A 22,760-nucleotide genomic window follows, 5' to 3' on the forward strand; every position below is an offset into this window, starting at 1 on the left:
AAGAGCAGGACTGTATGGAATCCCGGTGATTTTTCTTCTGTGCTCCTAGTAGAATAACTATCCTTGCTGCCCTGTTACCTTTCAGTTACTCTAGGCCCAGTCACATTGTGTGACTCTGGGGAGGGATTAATTTTTTTTTTTTTTCCATGCTTCACTAGAAACAAAGGAGTTTTGAGAATTCATTACCCAGAGTCACAACTTAAGCAGCAACCTGTCTGGAGGTTTATCCCTGTAGCCTCTGCTCCAAGGGAGCCTCAGGTGAGTCTCTGGAGTTTACGCTCTTTGTCTATCCAGCCCACCTGGAGGAATCATTTCATTTATTCCTGGTGTACGGGAACAAAATTGTCTCCATTCAGTTCCTTGCAGTTAGATGAGGAAAAACATGGCAAAGGGAAAGAACGTTGAGAGATGTGGAACTGTACAGGCAGGGAGATGGTGGAAAAGCATGGGCATGGTCTTTGTGCCTGCCAGTGAGAAGAGGACAACATAGTCTTCTGCCACCCTTCTGTGGCCATTGCCCTCAGCAGTCTTCCCAGGTGTATTTTATTTTATTTATTTTTTTTAATTTATATTTTTATTAATTTATTTTTTCTGGTTATATTTTAGAAGGACAGCAGGATGGGACACTGTTAAGGAGGAGACTGAAGCCCTTGACAAAGGCAGGTCATTGAGCAGAGGAGGATGGAGTGAAGCTTTCGAGCTCATTTTTATAGTGGCTGAGTTTGAGGTGATGGTGGGCCCATGCTGGGTGTCTTGGGGCGAAAAGAAGGAAAAGAGGGAGGAAGAAAACTTGTACTAAATATTTGTGATTTAGTCATGCCCACATATGCAAAAGAAAAGTCCTCAGTTTTGGATTCAGACAAACGTAGATTCCTTGTTATTATTAAGCTCCCAAAGCCTTAATTTCTTCATCTTTAAATTGGAATAGTAATAGGGCTGTTTTGTGTGACGTGCTTATTACAGAGCCTGGTACATAGTAGGGGCTCTGCGAATGGTTGATCCCAAGTCCCTAGTCTTCAATGTAATTTCATCTCCCAGAGGAGGGCAGGCCTGGAGGCAGAGATCTAACCACACAGGGGTGGGGGGTGGAGGCTGAGGCAGTGGGAGGTCCAAGGCAGGGAGGGAGTGAGGAGAATGAAGCCTTAGGATTGAATTTGGGGGATGGCTCACCACCTGGGGGATGAGTCAAGCAGCCCAGGAAGCAGCAACTAGAAAAGTAGGAGAACCAGGCCTTGCTTCTGAATCCTGGGAGGCACGTGCATGTATTAATATTGATGACAGTCCTCTTTAGTAATGGTGAAGCTAATAATAACAGGAAGCACCTGAAACACAAGCTCGGCATGGTCCGGAGCCAGGCATGAGGATGAGCTGCGAGAATTCTCAAGGCCCCTCCTTGGACCAGGGTGTGCCCACTGGGCCCAGTGCCCACTGCAGCACCCCATGGAGCACTGACCTGACAGCCCCTCCAGCAGGGTCTCCACACAGCTCTCCCAAAGCTGAGGAGAGACCCTCCCAGCTGAGGGCACAGAGATTTTCTTCAACGTTTTTGGGGGAATCAGTTCCACCTTGGAACTGAGCTCCTTCAGTGACGACAGGCCCCACTTGCTGCCTATCAGGCCCTACAGATGCCCTTGGTCAGGGCACCTCCCGTTCTTCTGCCTGGATGCCACCTGCAGCCTGTGGCCCCTCCCCTTCCTGCCCTGACTCGCCTGAACTTGCTCATCTCCTTGGCTCCGCAGATGCTGGGATTCAATTCAGCTCCCAACCCCGACTCCAGACCCAGCCCCCAGCGGGACTCAGCCCCTTGCTCAAGGCTGTTTTCCTTGCCTGTAACTCTCTCTCCCCCTCTCACATCCTCTTTCTCACCCAGCATCCGTTCTTCAGAAAGGTGGCCTGGCCGTATCCTGTTTCATGATTAGTCTCTACCCTGCTCCCAGATAAGGGGAAGTGGTGTTTACTTTGTGATCTTTGCCCTGTCCTGGGAATGTCCTGTCGTCCTCTTATATCCATCAGACTAGGCTTCCACTGAGGGCAGGGCTGTGTCACCTCTTTTCTCAACACCTACTCCCTTCGAGAGTTCAGAATCTCTTCATGAGCTGACCTTCCCTAAACTTAGTGTGATGGATAAAGATTGGACTAAATACTCCTCTCCTAACTTAGGGTGACAATAGCCAATGCCCGTAATGACTTCAGTGGCACATGGCGGACAAAGCCACACATATCCCCCCAGATCCTTCTCAAATGTACATGTGAAAACTGCCCTCCCTGAAAGGGCCTGGCAGCCAATGAGCAGAGTCATGCAGGACCTGGGAAAGCTCCCACTGAAGCTCCAGGCCTCCCTGGACTGGGGCAAGTGGACACTCCAGGCATGGCTCTACTGAGCAGCTCAAGGTGCCCCTGTTCCTTTGACTAACAGGCTCCTGAGGAAGCTCTTTCCTGTACAGCATGAAGGCTTTCCATTTGGTATATTAAGGACTTGTGGAAATACCATCTTCTGATCACTGCCATTAAAAAACTGAGCAACAGGTTCTTGGGCAGGAGCCTAATCTGCTATGATAACATTGTTCCTTGGGGAAATCGGATTCCTTCCTTTCAATACCCATCAGCCGTTCCAGGAATGGAACACTCAGTCGGAAAAAGTGAGGAATGAGGATGGGAATCATCTCCTACCTGGCCCCCCACCTTTCTATCTATCCACCCAGCTAAAATCGATATGCCCAAGGACCTGTGTTTAGTCCTGAATGGCTGAGGTTTTCCCTTCAATTACATGGCTTGTCCCTATACTTGTGCTCCTGAGTATATATAGTTATACCACACCCTAGGTTGTCTCTAGTTGTTGAATACATTGTACCCTCAAAGCTGCCTGTCCATTGATCTTTATATCAAATCTAAATGTAAGGCCAGTATAAGCTTGAGCTCATTGTTTGAAATTTAAATGTTAATAAAAAAAATTGAGCTTCCCTGGTGGTGCAGTGGTTGAGAGTCCGCCTGCCGATGCAGGGGACGCGGGTTCGTGCCCTGGTCCGGGAAGATCCCACGTGCCGTGGAGCGGCTGGGCCCGTGAGCCATGGCTGCTGAGCCTGTGCATCCGGAGCCTGTGCTCCACCATGGGAGAGGCCACTGCAGTGAGAGGCCTGCATACCGCAAAAAAAAAAAAAAAAAAAAAAAAAATAGTGTACCCCCAAATACATAAATAAGTAAATAAAATGGATATGCCTACAAAACCCGAATTTATGCACCCAGGCCAGGCCTCTCTCCCACATTGCACACTCCCATAACTGCTTCGATGTGTAACAGACACCTCAAACTCAGCAAACCCTGCCCCTGGTCTTCCCCAAAGCTACTGCCCCCACTGCCTTGCCCACTGCAGTTGATGGCCACTCTGTCCTTCTTTAATACCTTTCTTTCTCTCACCACTCTCCCCACAACATCCAATCTGTCAGGAAGTCCTGTTGGCTATACCTTGCTTAGATCCAGAATCTGAACATCCGCTCCTCCACCACTGCCACCTAACGGCTCCCAGCCACCATCATCTTTTGCATGGATTACAGCAGCAGTGTCTCAACGGATCTCCCTGTTTCCTCCCTTGTTCACCTACACTTTGTCTCAACAGAGAAGCCGGGGTGATATAGAATCTCCCAACCGGAGACTTTTGGCTTCCTCACTGAGGGGATGTCTGAACCATGGTCACGTGTCTTCCACCTCTATGTCCCCAACTTCTGCATCAACCATTTAGTTCACGAGTATGTTTGGCGATGCACTTCCTGCGTGTCTGTGGTAGGACTGCAGGATTAAACCTGATCCTTCCAGGAGCTCCCAGCCTCCCTAGGGAGCCCATTAATCCATTTGGAAAAATTAAAGAATGATTCGCATGACTGCTGATTCAGCTTCATGCAAGGCTAGGAGAGGTGATGCTATGAGATTCCTTGAGGGAAGTCTTCTGGGAGGAGGAGTGCCTAGGGCTGGGCTTTGAAAATTTGATTGGAGAACAAGGTGGATAAAGAGTATATTTTAGGCTGAGAGGTAGGGGAAGAGCCTGCAAAAAGGGGCAAAGTGCATGAGCTTGTTAGGTTCAGGGACAGACAAAATCTGGGCCTGTCTGGAATGGAGGGTGTGAGATGGGGCTGCTAATTGCTGAGTCACCTCCATCTTAAGGCCTCCCAGGGTGGGGTTGGGGGAGAGGGGAGGTAAGGTGTGTGTGTCAGCTGGTATGCTCCCCACTAAGGGGTAGGGGTGAGCGTGAAGGGAGGTGTGTCCTTCTCCACGGTCCAGTCTGAGGGCCCTTATTTCTTTCACTGAAAGTGACCATGAAGCCTCATCTGTCCGGAACTCCAACTTCCTCTCCATCTTCCCGGGACTTACCTGACCCTCCTCTTCTCTTTAGCGTAAGGGACTCAGATGACTCAGTCCTCCAGAAATGAGGCTGTGCTCTGAGGGCAGCCTTTAAGCTATGTTGGTCCCCGAGGCAAAGAGGGAACTTGGTGATGGGATGCTTGGGTGTCCCTCAAACCGGGTGCTTGGACTGTCTCACAGGAGGCTGTGTGTCAGTGGAGAGGATGTTCACTGCAGTCAGTGATGGCTAGATGACCACAGCTTCAAGGGATGGGACACAGCAGACCACTAGTACACTCCTCTGCTGGCCTGAGAACACCGCCACCCCAAGGCCCTGATTCATGCTGCCTCACTGCCTCTGACTCTCAGCCCTGCCCTCCCCTCCCCTAAGTACCCATTGGCACTTTGGAAGAATAAGAAACATTCCCAGTCCAGAGCACTGAGTAGCCAGATAGTCTCTGCTTTAGCGCTCCTCCAGCTCTGTGGCTGAGAGCCCCCTGCTGGCAGGCACGGGTTTCCATTCCCAGGAAGCTGCACCCTCCTTACCGTCCAGCAAGGCATAGCCGACGACTCTCCTTTCCCCAGCCAGCCTGACCCTGAGGCGGCTCCTCTTGAAGTCCCCCCACGAAAGGATGCCTCAGAGAGAGGCCCAGGGCCTCTGACCTGGCTGGTGAGACCTATCTCTATGGGACAATCATGGTGTCTGACGATGACTCCTTTCGAGTGACTGATGTGCTGCTCTTCTCTGTCTGACCATGACACGGCCTCTGCTTGGAAAGGCTCTCCTGAGACAGCATCGGGGCTCCACCTGGACAACTAGGTGGGACTCTGAATGCTGAGGGTGTGGGTTGCATTCAGAGGGTGTTGGGGTCAAGGACGGCCCCTCATGGCCAGAGAGGCAGCTCTAGTGTGCCCCACCATTATTAACCTCGGGTCCTGAATGTTTAGGGGCTCTCTGGGGTGACTAGGCAGGATTCAGGCCAGGTGGCTGAGAAACTGACCAGGACAGGATCTGCTGGGGCAGTTGGCGCTGAGGGTGCTGTGGGAGGATCCCTCTGCCCGAGCTGTCTTGCAGCCCTTTCAACCTCAGGTTCATGTTGGGGGGTCTAGAATGTAATTCTGGAGCTGAATGTAAAAACTTAACTGGTTACAGGCATGAAACAGCTGTCCTGGGTGGGAGTGGACCGGGGCAGAGGGATCGATGGCTTCTCTTCCTTAAATCGATTTACATTTAAATTATTAGTTTGGGTCGTATGAAATCGCCTATATTTGAGCATTTTTTAACGTATAATAATGACCATTTTCATATGATGCCACCCAATACATTGTTCAGCCTCCAAATGTCTTGTTCCTTTTAAAGTCCCGTTCCCCGATAATTAAGGGCCAATTAACTTTTAACTTCCCCCTAAAACTTGCCCTTCTTTCTGTATTTCCAGTTTGGGTAAGCGGCACCTCCACCTGCTTAGTTACTCAGGTCAGACGCCCCAGTGTCATTCCTGACCCCGCCCAGACCCCCCTTCCCATAACTAAAAGTCCTGTCTAGTCTAGCTCCTAGGTATTTCTCGAATCATCCACTTCTTCACCCCGCCCCCGCCCTCGCGCACCTCAGTTCAAAGCTATCACCGTGTCTTGCCAGGATCCCTGCACTAACTTCATCTTCCTGCTTTCACACTCTCCCCGCATCAATCCATTCTCCACACAGCCCCCAGAGCGAGCTTTCAAAAGTGCAAGTCTGATCATATCATTTCCCTTCTTAAAACTCTTCAGTGGCCTCCGTTTACATTTAGAATTAAAATTTAAATCTTACCATGTCCTACCAGACCCTGCATGATCTGACCTCTGCTGTTTTCTCCTCCCAGGGCCCCCTTGCTCATTAAACTCTGACCATGGGGATCTTCCTTCAGACGTTCGTATATGCCAAGGTCTTTCCGGAAGGTCTTCCCAGCACGCTCATCCTCAGCGTAGCAGTCCTCCCTACTTTGCTTTACTAACTACTGTCCCTGCTAGTCTCAGCGGGAACATCCCTCCTCAGAGGAGCCATTGGGGTTGCCCTGCAACAGCTATATTTTGCTCCCTCATTATTCTTGCTCACAATTTTCAGTCCTTTTCCTCTCTAGAGCTTAGCACAATTTTAATTACATCGTTGTGTGTATTTGTTTCATGCTGCTCTCTCCAACTAGATGGCAAGCTTCCTGGGTGCAGAGCTCCATCTGCCCTACTCACAGCTGTATTCCCTGTGTCTCTGGCCACGGCAGCTGCCTGCAAGAGACACGCTGAATGATGAACGCTGGAGATGCACGGCTCAGTCCTGCAGGGAATCAGGGGGCTGTTGTCCCCCGTTTGATTCCAGAACAGTTTGATTCTGGTCTGCAGTGTGAGCTGGGGGCTTGCTCTTCATCATGGGACGGCAGGGGGAGGGTCTCAGGTTCAGGAGGTGGATGGGAATCATGACAGAAAAAAGTCCAGGGAGAGGGGTCCCCATATTCAGGCCTGCCCTTAACTTTTGTAATGATAAATCAGGCTAACAAACTGTTACATAAAACATGTCCTGTCCTCCTACTTTGACACATATACCTTCCAAATGGCCTGGAAGTCTAGATTTGGATTCAGAAATTTTGGACTATTGGAGTTTCTTTTTTTAAATATAAATTTTATTTATTTATTTATTTATTGGCTGTGTTGGGTCTTCGTTGCTGTGTGCGGGCTTTCTTTAGTTGGGGTGAGCAGGGGCTACTCTTTGTTGTGGTGTGCGGGCTTCTCATTGTCGTGGCTTCTCTTGCTGGGGAGCACGGGCTCTAGGTGCATAGGCTTCAGTAGTTGTGGCACGTGGGCTCAGTAGTTGTGGCTTGCGGGCTCTAGAGCTCAGGCTCAGTAGCTGTGGCGCACGGGCTTAGTTGCTCCGCGGCATGTGGGATCTTCCTGGGCCAGGGCTCGAATCTGTGTCCCTTGCATTGGCAGGCAGATTCTTAACCACTGCGCCACCAGGGAAGCCCACTATTCGAGTTTCATACCAGAACTTGGTAGCATAGGAGTAACTGGCCCTTTGCCCCAGAGCTAAGGCCAGCTCAATCTTTTGTTGAGAGTTTTAATCTTCAGTGAGTAACATGGGAACAGAAAACAGAGATTTATCCCACAGTGGCCCCTAAGGAAGGGGCCTGAGGCTTGCATTCCCCAGGGCCACCAGGCTTTGTTCTTCCCAAGGCCTGGTTGGTCAGGGTTTTCTTTGGTTCTCTAAGTGCTATAGACTGAATATTTATGTTCCCCAAAATTCATATGCTGAAACCTAATTCCCAGTGTGATGATATTTGGAGGTGAGATCTTTGGGAGGTGATTAGGTCCTGAGGATGGAGTCCTCAGGAATAGAATTAGTGCCCCTAAAAACAGACCCCAGAGAGCTCCCTTGCCCCTTCTGCCATGTGAGGACACAGCAAGAAGACAGCTGTCTATGAACCAGGAAGTCTGGCTCTCACCAGACACCGAATCTGCTGTTGCCTTGATCTTGCACTTCCCAGCCTCCAGAAACATGAGAAATCAATTTCTGGTGTTTGTAAGCCACCTAGAATATCATATTCTTTTATAGCAGCTTAAGCTGACTACGACACTGAGCTACCCACGAATTTCTAATAAATTCTTTCTCCCACTTTAGTTAGAACCAGAGTTGGTTTCTGTTGCTTGCATCCAAAAATAGTTTCCCATTGTTCTTAAATATATATATATATATATATATATATTTTTTTTTTTTTTGGTACGCGGGCTTCTCACTGTTGTGGCCTCTCCCGTTGCGGAGCACAGGCTCCGGGCGCGCAGGCTCAGCGGCCATGGCTCACGGGCCCAGCTGCTCCACAGCATGTGGGATCTTCCTGGACCGGGGCACGAACTTGTGTCCCCTGCATCGGCAGGCGGACTCTCAACCACTGCGCCACCAGGGAAGCCCTATAATCCATTCTTAACGTTGGAAGGATCTTATGGATTGTCTAGGGCAGGAATAGCATCTTGGCTTCCCGCTTCAATCAATTGGTCAGAGTTACTTGAGTGTTGTGAACTCAGTGGGAAAATTGTGTCATAATTAGTTCTCCACGTTCGACATGGTCATGGAAGGTGGAAGTCTGGATATATGTACCACATATTTGTCATTCCTGATCTAATGCAACTTCCCACCTAGTCTGAAAATTCTCTGATCTATAGCATTGCTCTGAGATGGTTTCTGATTAAGCACCTTCATTGGAACAGCTCACTTCATATTTGGATTTCTCCTTTTGTTATTAAGTTCTTCCCTGGGAGTATGGGGCAGAGTAAGGGGCTGGGTTGATTTAGATAACCTAAAGCTAATTCTGATTGACTGCCACTGACTAGGTATGTGATTCTAGGGAGTAACAGTCTCTTCGGGCCTCAGTCTTCCACCTGAGAAATGAAAAACTTGAACTGAGTAACCACAAAATTTCCTTCCAGCTTGAAGATCCTATTATTCATGTGAGTCGGTATTTGCCTCACAGAGACATGTTCCATTGGCCTCACTTACACAGTAGGGCTTGCGTGACAGCCCTTCAAATATTGGAGAACTAATGGCCTTCTGAGCTTTTTGTTATCAGCTAAACGTGCCCAGTTTCTTTAATCATTTCTCATATGATGAGGTTTCCAGACTTTTCACCATCTGGTCATTCTTTTCTGGACATTTGAGTTTTCCAATGTCTCCCTGGAGGTGTGGCTCCCAGAACTGGACCTGGGCTAGTTGTGCAGTGGGGGTATCCCCACTCTTTAATTTTTTTTGATGTGGACCACTTTTAAAGTCTTTATTGAATTTGTTACAATATTGCTTCTGTTTTATGTTTTGGTTTTTTGCCGCAAGGCATGTGGGATCTTAGCTCCCCGACCAGGGATCGAACCCACACCCCCTGCACTGGAAGGCGAAATCTTAACCACTGGACCACCAGGGAAGTCCCCTATCCCCACTCTTTACCCATGTGATCAGCCTGGCCCTCCTGGCTGATGGGACCGGTGCTGACCAGTGCACAGCCCACTAAAACTTTCCTGAATCTAGGGATATATTGTATATTTTAGAGGCCCTCCTTCAACCTGCATGCAGAACGGATGCAGGGAGCCATGGAGTCAAGTCTGGAAGGAGATGGTGCTTCCTCTGAAGACCAGTACATAACCAAGTGCTGATGAACTGAATAGGTGCTACTTCTTAATAAACATGGAAAGAAGATTTGCCAGAGATATCATTCATGTTTGCAGCAGTTATTTTTTTATTTATCAATTTTAAAATTGATAAATACTATCAATTTTTAAAATTGAAGTATAGTTGATTTACAATGTTATATTAGTTTCAAGTGTACAAAATAGTAATTCAATATTTCATAGATTATACTCCATTTAAAGTTATTCTAAAATAATGGCTATAATTCCCTGTGCCATACAGTATATCATTATAGCTTATTTATTTTATGCACTGTAGTTTGTACTTCTTAATCCCCTACCCCTATCTTGCCCCATCTTCCTTTCCTTTCCCCAATGTTTTTTTGTTTTTTGAAATGAGGCATTGGGTGCTCATAGCTCCACTGGTGAGAAAATGTGTCTCTAACCCTTCTCTCTTGCGATACCCTCCCCGCTCCATTCCTTCTGACATCGTGGCACATGACTCCTTTGCTCGAGCAGCTCTTGTATTTACAGAGGACAGGTACAAAGGCTCTTGCTCAAAGGAGATATAATGAAAACAAGGAAAAGCAAACACAGATTTGGAGTGGATTCTGGTCTGACCATGAGCCCACTGGAGTTAATGGTGCCAAGGTCATTATGGGAGGAATCTGACACTCAAACAGAAGGGGTCGCTCCTGGCTTCCCTAACCCCAGGAACGGGGTGTTCTGCAGATCACAAGGTCCCAAGTGCTGTGGCCCCAGACCATCACTATGGTCCTCCCCTTTCCTTCCCCACCCCCTTTGTTTTGGCCCAGTTGCCCTGGTCTCCGCTCTCTTCTTCATAAACCCCAACTATGCTCTCCCTCAGGGCCTTTGCATCCTCTGCTCTCTGGAACGCCCTTTGCCCAGCCACTGCATGGCTCACTCCACTGCCCTAGGCTTCTGTTCGCATGTCACCTCATCAGGAGGAGGTGTCCTCTGATCCCCTTATCTAAGACAGACCCCTTCTCCCCAACACACCATTCTCTTGCCATTTACTCCACCTTAGCTTTCTTAATAGAACTTATCCACATGTGACATGTGCTTACTTGCTTACTTATATTATCTAGAATATAAACTCCATGAAGGAAGGACATTGCTTTACTCACTACTGAGTCCCCAGTGCCCTGAAGTGTACCCAGTGCATGCCACACACTCGATCAGTATTTGTGACTGGGTGACTTTTAAAGCATCAATCCCGATGCTTTTCAACACGAACACTGTGGTGGGTTAATTATTCCACTAGTGGACAAATGAGTCATTGGGGATGGGAACCTCAGTTGATTTGAGCAGCGTGAATACGTTCAAAAGGCCCTGGCATACCACACAACAAAACCACCGTCTACATGACGTCACCAAGGGTTACCGCGTGAAGGAGAACTGTGGGTCCCATCCCATCCAGAACTGCTCTGATCTGAGGCCGGGCCCTGGAGATGAAGGGAAGAGAGAAGGGGAGTGGTGTGTGTGTGTGTGTGTTTCCCTCATTCAACCACCATGGCTCATTTGCTAGACCCTGGGCTTTCTCTTTCACATCAGTTTTAAAGACTAAGGCCAGTTTTACCTGGTTCATTGACCAGGCCTGGGGAATGCCTCTGATGACAGGTGGCAGCAGCATTAGCTACTGTGGCCATGTGCACTGTTCAGGTGGACTTGGAAGAAGGTGATGGGAGAGAAGTGGATGCAGGGGAGGCATAAGGACTAGGTGAAGTCAGGTGGCCAGCAGGGGACCTCTGAGCAGAGCCAGCAGGCAGGGAAATTCCAGGACTAGTCGTGTGCAGGAGTGGCCATATGAATCTGGAGGCCAGCTGAGCTGACCATTTGTCTAAGGTGAAGTGACTGCCCAGGAACTGGGGAGAAGAGGGAAGCCCCTTGCACAGGGCTGACATCCTGGGTGGAGGGATTGAAGCCGTCCTAGGAAAATACTTCAAAACCTACCCCTGTTTCTTCAATGCCTCCTTCCTCTATCATCAAGACTTGAGTGAGGTCCCAGAAAAAAATCCGGTTACACTTGGGAGGGAGTAATGCTGGACCATATCATCTACTAATTCTTAAGTGTAAGTTTAGTTCATCAATTATTTTTTCCAGTGGCAATATTCCGGAGCTTTTTAAGACAAAATCGCTCAGTGACAGATTGTGTTTTGCAGAGATGGCCACAATAATAATACCTTCCATCCCACATGCGCTCCTTTCAAAGTGACCTTGAACATCTTCCCATTGAGTGGTGGGTCCCTTGAACTTGGGTGGATCTTCTGCACTTGCATCTGAAAATGAGTGTGGCAGATATTAGGATGCCTCAGCTCCTTTCCCTCCATAATTTCCCTTCTGTTTAACTTTTCCTGGCTCCTCCCTCTCTCAGTCTCAGGCAGAGACTCTCATCCTGAGCTGAGCTGATCTTCTTGAAGTTGTGCAAGAACTTCCTGTTGGCTGAGGAATTTAATCTCTCTTTTTCTGGTCACTGTGCTAGACAGTGAGGAGAGAATCTCAAACCCAACTCTAGCTCCTGTGGGAGGTATGATGGTCAGTGCTGAGGGTGAAGATGTCAATTAAAAAGATGTTACCAGCAAAATGGCACCCATCCCAACCATGAGATATCAACCATCCCTTGATTGTCTAGAGCTGTAAATTACCTTTGAGGACCATGAACTTGCAAGTCCTTCAAGCTGGAAAGAGAAACCCTTGACCCCCATGTCTCTTCTTCATCAGGTTCTAGACCTTTTCTTATAATTCCTTGGTTGTGGGAAACATCAGGGTCTCAAATGACAGGGGCTGGGGTTAGGACTGAAAGTGGGTGATTGTCCAATGTCTTTTAGAGGCCAGGACCCAGGCTGGAAGTAATCCTTTGATGCTGGTTGGTTAATAGTTGTGTTAGTCTGCTAGGGCTGCCATAACAAGATACGATAGAATGGGTGGCTTAAACGACAGAAATTTATTTTCTCAGTCTTGGAGACTAGAAGTCCAAGACCAAGATGTTAGCAGGTTTGGTTTCTCCCAAGGCCTCTCCTTGGCTTGCAGAGGGCTTCCTTCTCTCTGTGTCCTTCCATGGCTTTTTCTCTCTGTGTGTGCATTCCTGGTGTCTCTCCCTCTTCTTATAAGGACACCAGTCATATCGGATTAGGGCCATCTCAATGACCTCATTTAACCTTAATTATCTCTTTGAAGACCCTATCTCCAAACACAGTCATATCCTGAGATATTGGGGGTTAGGATTTCAACATGTGAATTTAAAGGGGACAAATTCAATCCATAACAATACTTCATGAACAGTGGTGGAGGAGTGAGTGCCCTGGACAATCAATCTATGGATCCTGGAGAACTTCCAGTGTCCTTGAGGGGATGTCCTGCTGGGCCCATGTTTCCCAGAGCACAGCCAGGACATGCAACCAGGGGAGAGGGAAGGGGGAAGGTGTGGAAGGTTGTGCCAGTGTTCCCTGTCCTCCCAGTGTGATGGCTGCCCAGGCTGCTCCTGAGCGGTGGTACAGGAATCTCACAGGAGGTACGAGGTCCATGGTGGTTTCCAGGTACCAGCTACATCCCAGAGCATCATGTGGCTAGGCAGTCGGTTTCCTCGTGATCCAGGCATTGCTCACGGTAGACCCTAAACGAGGGGATTCTCTGTCTCTGGAGCCACTTCACCAGCACCGACATCCTTCTTCTTTGTCCCTGGCAAGGAGATCAGAACGAAGGTTACCCCTCCAAAGTTTGTACCTAAGGCCTCTGAATCCTGATGGTCCTAGTTCAAGATCACCTCAGGCAAGGAATAGCTCTCCTGGTTTTCCAAGACCCTGGAAAAGGAGATGCTTCAAGGACAGGAAGTTCTTCCTAATGTCTAGACTTTCTCTGCAATTAAGGCACGCATTTAGCTGTAGAAGGTATAGAAACTTAGAGCTGGGATGGACCCAGTTAAATGACTAGGCAGAAGCCACGTGTCAGAGCCAAGGGTCAGCCTCCAGATGCCCTGGGTAGAGCCTTTCCACTATCCCCGGTAGTTGGATTCTCTCTACCCTTCTCAGTGTCCAAAGCTGCTCTTTTCTGAGCCTTGAAAACATTAGGCGAAGTGAAAGAAGTCAGTCACAAAGGATCACACAGTGCATGACTCCATTTACAGGATAGACTGTCCAGAAGAGACAGTCTAGGGACAGAAAGGAGATTAGTGGTTGCCTGGGGCTGGAAGGGAAAGGGGCACTAGGGAGTGATGGCTAAGGGGCTTGGGAATTTCCTTTAGGGGTAAAGAGGATGTTCTCAAATTGAGTGTGGCGAGGGATGAACAACTCTGTGACTGTAATAAAAGCCATTGAGTTTTACACTTGAAATGCATGAATTACACGGTATGTGCAGTATAGTCCAATAAAGCTGTTAAAACAAAAAGCTGCTTGCTTCCTGGCTTCCACCTTCTTACCACAAATCCTGGGGGCTGTCTGAGGCAAAGGGCCAGGTCAGACCCTCTCAGGAGCAGACAGGGCCCTAGGTGGAGTGTGACCCCTGCTGCTCCCTCTTCCCTCCCTTGCCTGTGGAAAGAACATACAGGAGCCAGCCAGCCAGCCCAGCTGCATGCTCAGTGGCTGGGCCAAGACTCTTGCCTTTTAGGACACATCCACTGAAGTCTTATGCCTCCTTCTCCTTGCTGACCCACTTTCTCCATCCTGGGACCAGCCAGACAGCCTAGGATGGACATGTCCACGAAGCCCAGGTCAGCTGGGGTAGTTCTTTCAGGAGCTGGATGGAGAGCACAGAACCCAGCTTAACCTCTGAGTGTCCCCTTCCCTCTTCTCCTGGGGGAAGGAGGCCCTATCAGTCCCTGGCCAGAGAGGTGCTTCTCTCAGGAAGCCTTTCCTAGGATGATTGGCAAGAGGGAGTTGCGATTCATCTAGATTTTCACTCAACACACCTTTATTGATACCAGCTATGTTCCAGGAACCCTTGCTAGATGTCAGGGGGTGGTGACTCAGCCTTTATCTTTCAAGACCTGAGAACTCCGTGGGAGAGTGAGGGCAGTAAGTGCTGTGACTGAGATGAGCACTGGAGAGTCAAGGCAGGACACAAACCCAGCCTGGGTGTGGGAGAGAAGGTCGGGAAGGCTTCCTGCAGGGGGCACACCTTGAAGATGGTGGAGGTGACAGCCAAATGAAGAAGGCGTGTTGGGTGGAAGTTATGGAAAATGTGTTCCAGACAGAAAGAGTAGAATGTGCAAATGCCTGCAGAGGCATGCAAGAGAGTAGCTCATTTGAAAACTGCTAAAGGAACTTCAGGTAGTTCAGTCTGACTGGAGACCAGAATATTAGATGGAGAGGGCCAAGAGATGACACGGGAGAGGGAAGCCTAAATAGGAGGCCGTCCAAACTTGGCCCTCCTTCCCAGAAGACCTACCTCCTCCAGCCACCCCTAGCCCCTGCAGGACTCCTACCTGAGCAGGGGCCCCAGTGCCAGGCAGAGAGACCAGCCAGGATCACAAGCAGCAAGACAGGCACCACCACCAGTAGCACATCTTTGTAGGAGGCCATCCCTGGAGCTGGACATGGAGGGGGCAGGGTCACAGGTGGACTGGAGGCTTCACAATCCCTCAACCACTGATCCCCAGCCCTCGGCATACCTGCCTGGTGATGGCAGCTCTCCCAGGGGGTGACTGTGGCCAAGTCCCAGCTGACAGGGTTTGAGACAATGCAGGAATAGGCCACACCTTTGTCACCTGGTCCCAGTGACACACTCAGCACCTGTCCGTCCATGAAGAGGCCGCCTGGCTTGGTATCAAGGTCAATGGTTCCCTCCCGTCGCCAGCTATAGGTTATGTCGCTGATGTTGGGAGCCCAACAGGACAGGAACACTTGGCAGGTCTTGGGGGGCTGAGCATCCCCTGATACAGCAGTGAACACTTGCACCACGGGCCTGGGCACTGCACCTGAGCAAGGACAGCAGAACCAGTGTGGGTTTTAGGGATGCTGAGCAGGGCCCATAGCTCCAGCTCTGGGATCCATGCAGGGCTAGGTGCCACCTCTGACTAGGCCACTCTGGCTCTAAAGCCTCATCAGTCTCCCATTGCCCACAGGACAGAAGCTGAATTTCTAAGTCTGGTATTCAAAATCCTTCATTAAATGGTTGATGTCAACCTCTCCAGCTGTACCTCCTGCTGACCCTCTCCACTCATCTTAATTAATTTCCTGTTCTCCCAAACGTGTCATGCTTCATATCTTTCATGTGGCTCAGCTGTACACATATGCTTTTCTCGTCTCACCCTCCTAGAAAACTCCTACTCATCCTCCAAGGCCCAGCTTGGACACACTCCTTACTGCTCTGATTATGAAGCCTTCTCTGATATTCCAGGTACGGCTCTGAGCCCTCTGAGAACTCTCTGTATCCCTTGTCATCAAATTTCCCCGATACATGATACATCAGTCAGAGAGACAATAAACGTTTGTTAAGGTAGGCACAAAAACAACAAACACATTCCTGGACTTTTGGAGATTTTGGAGTTTGGTGAAGAAGACGTACTAACAAGTGATTATGAATAACTAAGAAAATTATCACAAGGATGCAAAATTCTGTGAAGGAGCGGGCCAGGGGGTAGGGGCTCTACCTTTTTGTCTCCATAACCCTTGCTCTCAAGGTGCTCAGCTACCTGGGCCATCGGACAAATTGGTGTCCTGGCATCCCAGGCCATGGCTGCCCCTTCCTACATCGGTTGATGAGTAGATCACGAGTCTCATGGTGAAGGGGGCCGGCGGGAGAGCATTCTGGCAACAGTGGGAGGGCTCAGTCTCTGAGAGCATTCCAAAGTTAAGCTGAGTCAAACCTCATGAATGCCAGCTCGATCTGGTGGGATTTGTGATATGAAAAAAGAAAAGATTTGCTGGGCGCCCTAATAGTATAAACAAAGATTACAGGGGAGGGAGATATTTACACTACTTCAGAGGACAAGCTGCTTCCAAACACGATCAGGCACAGTAGAAACACCCATTGACATTTCTAGTAACTGATCTGCTAATTCAAATCATTCTTATCTATTGTCAAAGCAGAGCTCCTAAGGACGGCTGCCTGGCAGCTTTGTGCAATTAGTTCTAATCACGCTACGTATTTGGAAGCAATAAAACAGCAATTTCCTTAAAATCTGTAATTCAGATGCTGAGAACAAGGCATTTTAGAGCTTAGTGGTGTGGGTGCTGCCTGTATTATCCCATTCAACGTCCTCATTTCACATATGTGACAGCTGAGACCCAGAACGGGGGAGAGCCTCCCTGGCTGCCTGGATGGCTGTGAAGGCTGTTCACTGTGCAAGGGCGCTGGGCTCAGGGGGTAACAGGTGAGGGCGGGGTGCTGAATTCCAGCCAGCACTCTGCTTGCCAACATGGTGCAACATGGATCAGGGTCGTGTGCATCGAATAGGACACACATTTAATTGTACACTGGCAGCCCGTGTGGCTCACCTAAGTGATGAGCCAGTTATCTTCCTCTAGGTGTGGGAGGGTCTCTCTCTTTCCAGTTTGCTACTGCCTTTCTCTCCCTCAGTGTTTCGCTCTGCCCAGCTATCACCTCTACTCTCCATTCTTAAATTTGGACCTTTTCCTCCCCTTATTCTATCTCAATTTCTGAGGTTTTACTGAAATAGGGGTCACTGACATATCTTTTCCAAGCCACTAGATACATGAATAGGAGCTCAAAGGCCATTTTATCTTTACCAGCAGAAATACGGTGGCCGTGGTAGAAGTGTAGGTGGTGATGGTGGTGCAGGTGATGGTGGGGGTGGTGGAGGTGGAGGTGGTGATGGTGGTGCAGGTGATGGTGGGGGTGGTGGAGGTGGAGGTGGTGATGGTGGTGCAGGTGATGGTGGGGGTGGTGGAGGTGGAGGTGGTGATGGTGGTGCAGGTGATGGTGGGGGTGGTGGAGGTGGAGGTGGTGATGGTGGTGCAGGTGATGGTGGGGGTGGTGGAGGTGGAGGTGGTGATGGTGGTGCAGGTGATGGAGGGCATGGTGGCGGTGGTTGTGGAGGTGCTGGCTGTGACAGAGGTGGAGGTGAAGTTGCTGGAAAGAAAGACCCATCCAGCCTCCAGTGAATTCAGTCACCGCAGCTGAGGTGCTGACAGCAGCTTTATGAATGACCCTAACACACCTACGCAGAACAGAGGATCACCTCAGCTGAGCCCTGCCAAGTCAGACTTGTGAGAAACAAGAATATTTGTTGTTTTTAACCAGTAAGTTTGGGGATGGTTTATTTTGCAATAACAAATAACAGAGAATACCCATGAATGATGTAAATTTAAAATCTCTCAATACATCTAAAAGAGGTCTTTTAAGAAATATGACATAAAAATTCTATACTTTAGGGGGCTTCCCTGGTGGTGCAGTGGTTGGGAGTCCGCCTGCTGATGCGGGGGATGCAGGTTCGTGCCCCGGTCCGGGAGGATCCCACGTGCTGCGGAGCGGCTGGGCCCGTGGGCCATGGCCGTTGAGCCTGCGTGTCCGGAGCCTGTGCTCCACAACGGGAGAGGCCACAACAGTGAGAGGCCCACGTACCGCAAAAAAAAAAAAAAAAAATCTATACTTTAGTTAAAATGAATTTTTAAATTAAAAACATTGTGTCATAGTTTAATTGCAATACTTATTTTTCTTTTTGGTGGTGCATAAAATAATGGCACGTCTTATAACCTGTTATCTTAGAATTGATGATGCCTAGGCCAGCCTCTATCCCAGATGCTTTCTCAAATGCCACTGATTTTACGTTTATTGGGATTTTCATGGTAATATTACTATACTGGTTTTACAAGTGAGAAAGGTCAATGTCAGGGAGTAAGTATTGTGTCCAAGGCCACTGAGATAAGAAAAGACCAAGCTAGAGTTCAGACCAGGACAATAGGGCGGAAAAGCCTGGCTGCCCCAGCCAGAAGCTCACCTGCGAGAACCCGAGGAGTTTTCTTACCTGTGCCTGTGGGGAAGCAGCTGTTCCCTGAATCAGCCATGAGGTCAGAGGCCAGAGGTTTCTAGACCCCAGTTCTCCCCAGTTTCCAGGACCCAGGATGCCTTTCCGGAGCTTTGTGGGAGGAGGTGGGGCAGAGAGCCTGAGTCAGGTGCACTCACCATACACCTTGAGCTGCAGGGTCTGGGTCCAGGCTCGACCTTCCTTGTCCACCAGCAGCACGGAGAAGTTGCCGCTGTCTCCAGACTTCAGTGGCCGCAGCTCCAAGCTGAGGTTGCTGTGCAGCTGGGCTCGGCCCAGGAAGCGGGAGTGGTACAGCGTCTCCAGAGACCCCCGGAAGAACGTGGCCAGGAGCTCCTCTGAAGGCCAGAGGGATCTCCAGATGGCCTCTCGGATTTGGAAGCCGGGAGGGCGCTCTGCCACCAGCAGCGCCGAGCCCCCCACCTGGCCCTGAACTTGGGCACCGGTTACAATGAAGGGAAGTAGTGCTGAAAGGACAGAACCCCATCACTCTGCCTGCCCCAAACGTCCTCATCTCTCTCCTGCGTGCAGCTGAGCTGCTGCGGAGCAAGTGAGGGCCCTTCTCTCCACACTCCCTCCACCCAAGCTGAGAGCGCACTGCGCCAGGGACTGGGAATAAAACAGTGAGGAAGGGAATCCAGTCCCTGTGCTCATGGAGCTCAGACTCTTAAGACAGCAATTTACCATGGTGGCAAAAATGGGTGCCCCGGGAGAACACAGGTAGGCTGATAGGGTGACCTTGCCAGGCCTTGAGGGACTCAGAGAAGAAAAGGTTAAGCTGAGACCGGAAAGAGAAATGGGAATCAGCCAGGTCACGCAGAGGGCGGCCTGGAGTGGGGATGGGGAAGTGTTAGAGACGAAGTGGGCAGCACACACAAAGGCCCGGACGGTGAGAGAGCTCGGTGCACTGTGGGGAACTGAAAGTAGTTCTCTGCAGAGGGAGTAAGAAATAGCACTGCAGAGTCTGTGGGAGCCAGATCCTGCAGGGCCCTAAAAGCAACTTTGGAGTTTGGCCTTTATCCTTAGAGCGATGGGGGGGCCTTGGATAGTCTTTAAGTAAGAGAGTGACGTGATTAGATCCATGGTTAGAAAGACGGCTCCAGCAGAGGTGTGCAGGCTGCACGGGAGGTGGGGCAAGACCTAGGCTGCGTCTATTAATCCCAAGGAGAGTGGGGTTGTACTGGTACTGGACGTACAATGGAAACTTGTACTGAGGAAGTGAGCAGATGAGACAGGCAGAAGTGGGAGGAATGGAGAGATTATTGTGTGTAGTCAGTGGGGTCTGGTAACAGATTAGATCTGGGGAGTGAGGGAGCCAGGAGTCAAGGATGGCTCCCAGGTCCTTGGGACCCACTGGATGCCATTCTCTGTGATCCAGAACAGGAGGAGAAACAGAATGGGGGTGAGATGTCCAGAGGCTGTTTTGCTGGGAACATATTCAGTGTGACTTGTGGGGGTGACACTTCTGCTTGAAGTGCCCCTCTGACTCCTCTGCTGACTGATTTCTGCTCCTCCTTGAGACATCACTGCCTCCCCTGGCCTCTGCCATCTGTCACTGCAGGTTACAAACTCTGTGCTCCCACAGCGGGCCGGGATCACCACTATTAACGCTCCTATCCCTCTATTGTGACCACGTGTTTATGAGTCCCACGAGACTGTGAGTTCCTCTTCTCATGTTTGTACTTCCTGTGCCCAACACAGTTTAGGAGTGGGATGTAGGAGAAGCTCGGAAGATATACTGAATGTATGACGAAATTGGCTGAGGACTTCCCTCGTACCCAGCACAGTGGTGGGCGCGAGGGTTCAGAGCAGAATAAAAGCAGATGGAGAACGCACCCAAGTGCTGGGAGTTTAGTTAGGGAGCCGTGTTCTGGATGATCACTCAGCCAGACGCTGGTAGCTCCAGTCTCCTGTCCGTCTCACTGCCCTGCCAGCCCCAGTCGTCTCAGTCCTAACTGGGGATGGCTTCAGGGTTAAGGCACAGTGGAGACGTCACATAAAGAGAGCATAGCACTGGATGTCAATCAAGGCTCCTGCTCTATCCTGCCCTGGCTCTGCCACTAACAAGCTGTGCAATCCTCAGCATGCCTCTTCCCTCTAAAGGCTTCCGTTGTCCCATTCGTAAAGCAGGGGGTGCCTTCAACCAGTGGTACTCATCTCTTTCACCACTCACAAAAATTCTTTTTGCTTCCCATGTCCACGGGTTTGAAAGATTTGTGAACCAAACAGATTCCCTCTTTTTGGCAGGATTTCCTTCACATGTTTAGAAATGTTGAAATCTGCGGACTTTTGGAGCCAGGAACTCAGGTGGGGACATCAGACAAAATCATCTTGAAGTCCCTGTGAGCTTCTGACACAAACAAAAGTGTCTGAGTACTTGCCACACCCCATGGCTCCCATCCCCTGGCCTAGCAGCGCTGGCCCTTGTCATACTGACCACTTGTTAACCAAGGGAGGGAAGTCAGGCATCGGACAGGATGGGGGGGGGGTGGTGTCGCCCAGTGTTGAAGAGACCTGATTTGTCTCTTCTGACATCACACCGCTATCGACCACCCCAAGTCCACAGGCAATATATTAACTTGCTTTTGTCTCTCATCCCTCCTGAATGTCCACTTCCACAGACCTGCAGGGAGGAGTCTCAGCTCTCCCGCAGGCTGTTGGAAAGACATCCTCAGATTGTAAGGGCCCTACCCTCCCCTGCTCTCCCCAGACCACATTTAGAATTTGCATGCGTTAACACTGCCAGACCCTCACATTCTCACGACCATCTCTTTCAAAACCAATGGGGGGCTTCCCTGGTGGTGCAGTGGTTGGGAGTCCGCCTGCCAGTGCAGGGGGCGCGGGTTCGTGCCCCAGTCCGGGAGGATCCCACGTGCCGCGGAGCAACTGCGCCCGTGGGCCATGGCCGCTGAGCCTACGCGTCTGGAGCCTGTGCTCCGCAACGGGAGAGGCCCCAACAGTGAGAGGCCCGCATACCGCAAAAACAAACAAAAAAAAACCAACAATGGTACCACCAGCCTCAGTTTTAACCTCCCTGGGCCACAAAACAGCTTGTGTCTCAGGGACATGGAGGTTCCTTGTGCTGTCATCCTTCTACCCAGGATCCTGCATCTCTTTGCCTCTGCCTAGCGTTTAAGGTCGCCCAAGAACTTGCTTCAGTCTTCCCTGCCCCTCCACAGCTCCTGGGTTCTCACTCGGGTTGGGGAGAGGATCCTGCCCGGATGTCTGGGGAAGGGACTTCAGCTCTCTGAGGCCAGGCCACCCGCCTGCCCCACTTACCTTCCCAGAGGAGCAGACTCCACAGGGACCACACGGCCATACTCCGGAGAGGCAGGCAAAGTCGCTCGACAGCCAAATCCAGAACATCCCAGGTCAAGTGGATGCATGGAAGGAGCTGTGGTCCTTCTGGAAAGTCCCATGGTTAGAAGGAGGAATGTTGACTCAGAACAGGCCGCCCTGAAAGTGAAAATATCCAGAGGAAAGTGGAAGTTGGCCTCGGGTCCAGCTGGGCTCTTTCAGGAGCTGATTCTTGTAAGTCAGCCTCTTTCAAATGCCTATGGTTGGCCAATGCAGACGGCAAGTCCCCCCCGCACAAGCCCACATCCTCCTCGCTGACTCCCGCCAGGCATCCCCGCATCCCACTCTGCCCGGCTGCCCCCTGCCTTTCCTGTTGTCACCACAGAGAACCCTCTTAACTGCGATTCCCATCATCACCTCTCTGCTTAAAATTCTTCCGCAGCCTCCCACCGCCCTCAGGATAAAGACTAAACTCTTGGCTAGCGTACAAGGTTCTCCTAAGTCCAACCCCAGCCTGCTTCTCCAGCCTGCCGTCCCACGTCCATTCCGCTCTCCAGCCACGCGAAGCCAGGACTGCCTCTTCTCAGAACTGCCAACTCCACACTTCCGTTCGTTGTACTTGTTCCGTTCATCCTTCTGGATGTGGCCTGGCTATGCAGGCTATGCAGCTGGCTGGACTCCCGTTCCAGGCTTCCTGACCACAGGCAGCCTGAGGAACCTTCCTTTCTGGGTGCCCAGGGCCTGCCCGTTCCTGTCATAACACTTAGCACACTGTTTCGCAACAGTTTTCTCATCTCCACAGACTGTTTGTTGCCGAGGCCTCATGTTCATTTCTGTGTACCCCTCGGTGCTGGGCGTGTCATGGACGCTTAATGGACATTTGTTAAACCGGGGTGTGAGTTCTAGAGATTGCTGCCTATTTTGCTTCCTGGAAGCCCTACAACTTTCCTCTGAGAGGATTGGATTATCACCCTGTTAGAGATGGGGGAGGTTGAAAACCAGAGTGAGGTTAGCACCTTTTGGAGGTCACAGA

General features: G+C 50.2%; 2 protein-coding genes across 5 annotated transcripts in view; one reads left to right on the forward strand and one right to left on the reverse strand.

The window, feature by feature from the left end:
• The window catches only part of VSIG8 (V-set and immunoglobulin domain containing 8), a 21,244-nt gene extending 11,467 nt beyond the window's left edge, over window positions 1–9,777 (forward strand). The window contains exons 7-8 of one of the 3 annotated variants that reach the window (XR_012332269.1): window positions 159–727; window positions 9,391–9,777. Coding sequence is in view for 2 of the 3 variants with exons in the window: in XM_033856671.2 (XP_033712562.1) it covers window positions 159–405 (247 nt within the window). In the remaining variant the exon portion in view is untranslated. Of the gene's footprint in view, window positions 1–158; window positions 936–9,390 lie in introns of those variants that run through there. The other 2 variants (XM_033856674.2, XM_033856671.2) reach the window with 2 other exon arrangements.
• A 2,633-nt stretch (window positions 9,778–12,410) lies between these two features.
• Window positions 12,411–22,324, reverse strand: SLAMF8 (SLAM family member 8). 2 transcript variants are annotated; one of them, XM_033856690.2, is made up of 7 exons: window positions 22,216–22,324; window positions 21,710–21,886; window positions 18,571–18,897; window positions 15,095–15,400; window positions 14,909–15,013; window positions 14,085–14,220; window positions 12,411–13,167 (listed from the first exon to the last, which is right to left on the reverse strand). In XM_033856690.2, exons 2-7 carry the CDS (start codon window positions 21,747–21,749, stop codon window positions 13,137–13,139), a joined length of 945 nt encoding a protein of 314 aa, XP_033712581.1. In that variant the 5' UTR covers window positions 21,750–21,886; window positions 22,216–22,324; the 3' UTR covers window positions 12,411–13,136. The 2 variants fall into 2 exon arrangements, with proteins under 2 accessions (XP_033712581.1, XP_004312862.3); XM_004312814.4 differs by lacking the exon at window positions 14,085–14,220.
• Window positions 22,325–22,760: the final 436 nt, after the last annotated feature.

This window comes from Tursiops truncatus, chromosome 1 (genome assembly GCF_011762595.2).
Source record: "Tursiops truncatus isolate mTurTru1 chromosome 1, mTurTru1.mat.Y, whole genome shotgun sequence".
Classification (NCBI taxonomy): Eukaryota; Metazoa; Chordata; class Mammalia; order Artiodactyla; family Delphinidae; genus Tursiops; species Tursiops truncatus.

Excerpts from the sequence above, each read along its gene's own strand:
- SLAMF8 (XM_033856690.2), bottom strand. The coding sequence starts at position 21,749 with ATGGCCGTGTGGTCCCTGTGGAGTCTGCTCCTCTGGGAAG. Across the intron at positions 15,401-18,570 it reads CCTGCAGCTCAAGGTGTATG|GTGCAGTGCCCAGGCCCGTG; the intron begins GTGAGTGCACCT and ends GTCCTTGCTCAG. Across the intron at positions 15,014-15,094 it reads GAGCTGCCATCACCAGGCAG|CTCCAGGGATGGCCTCCTAC; the intron begins GTATGCCGAGGG and ends CTCCATGTCCAG.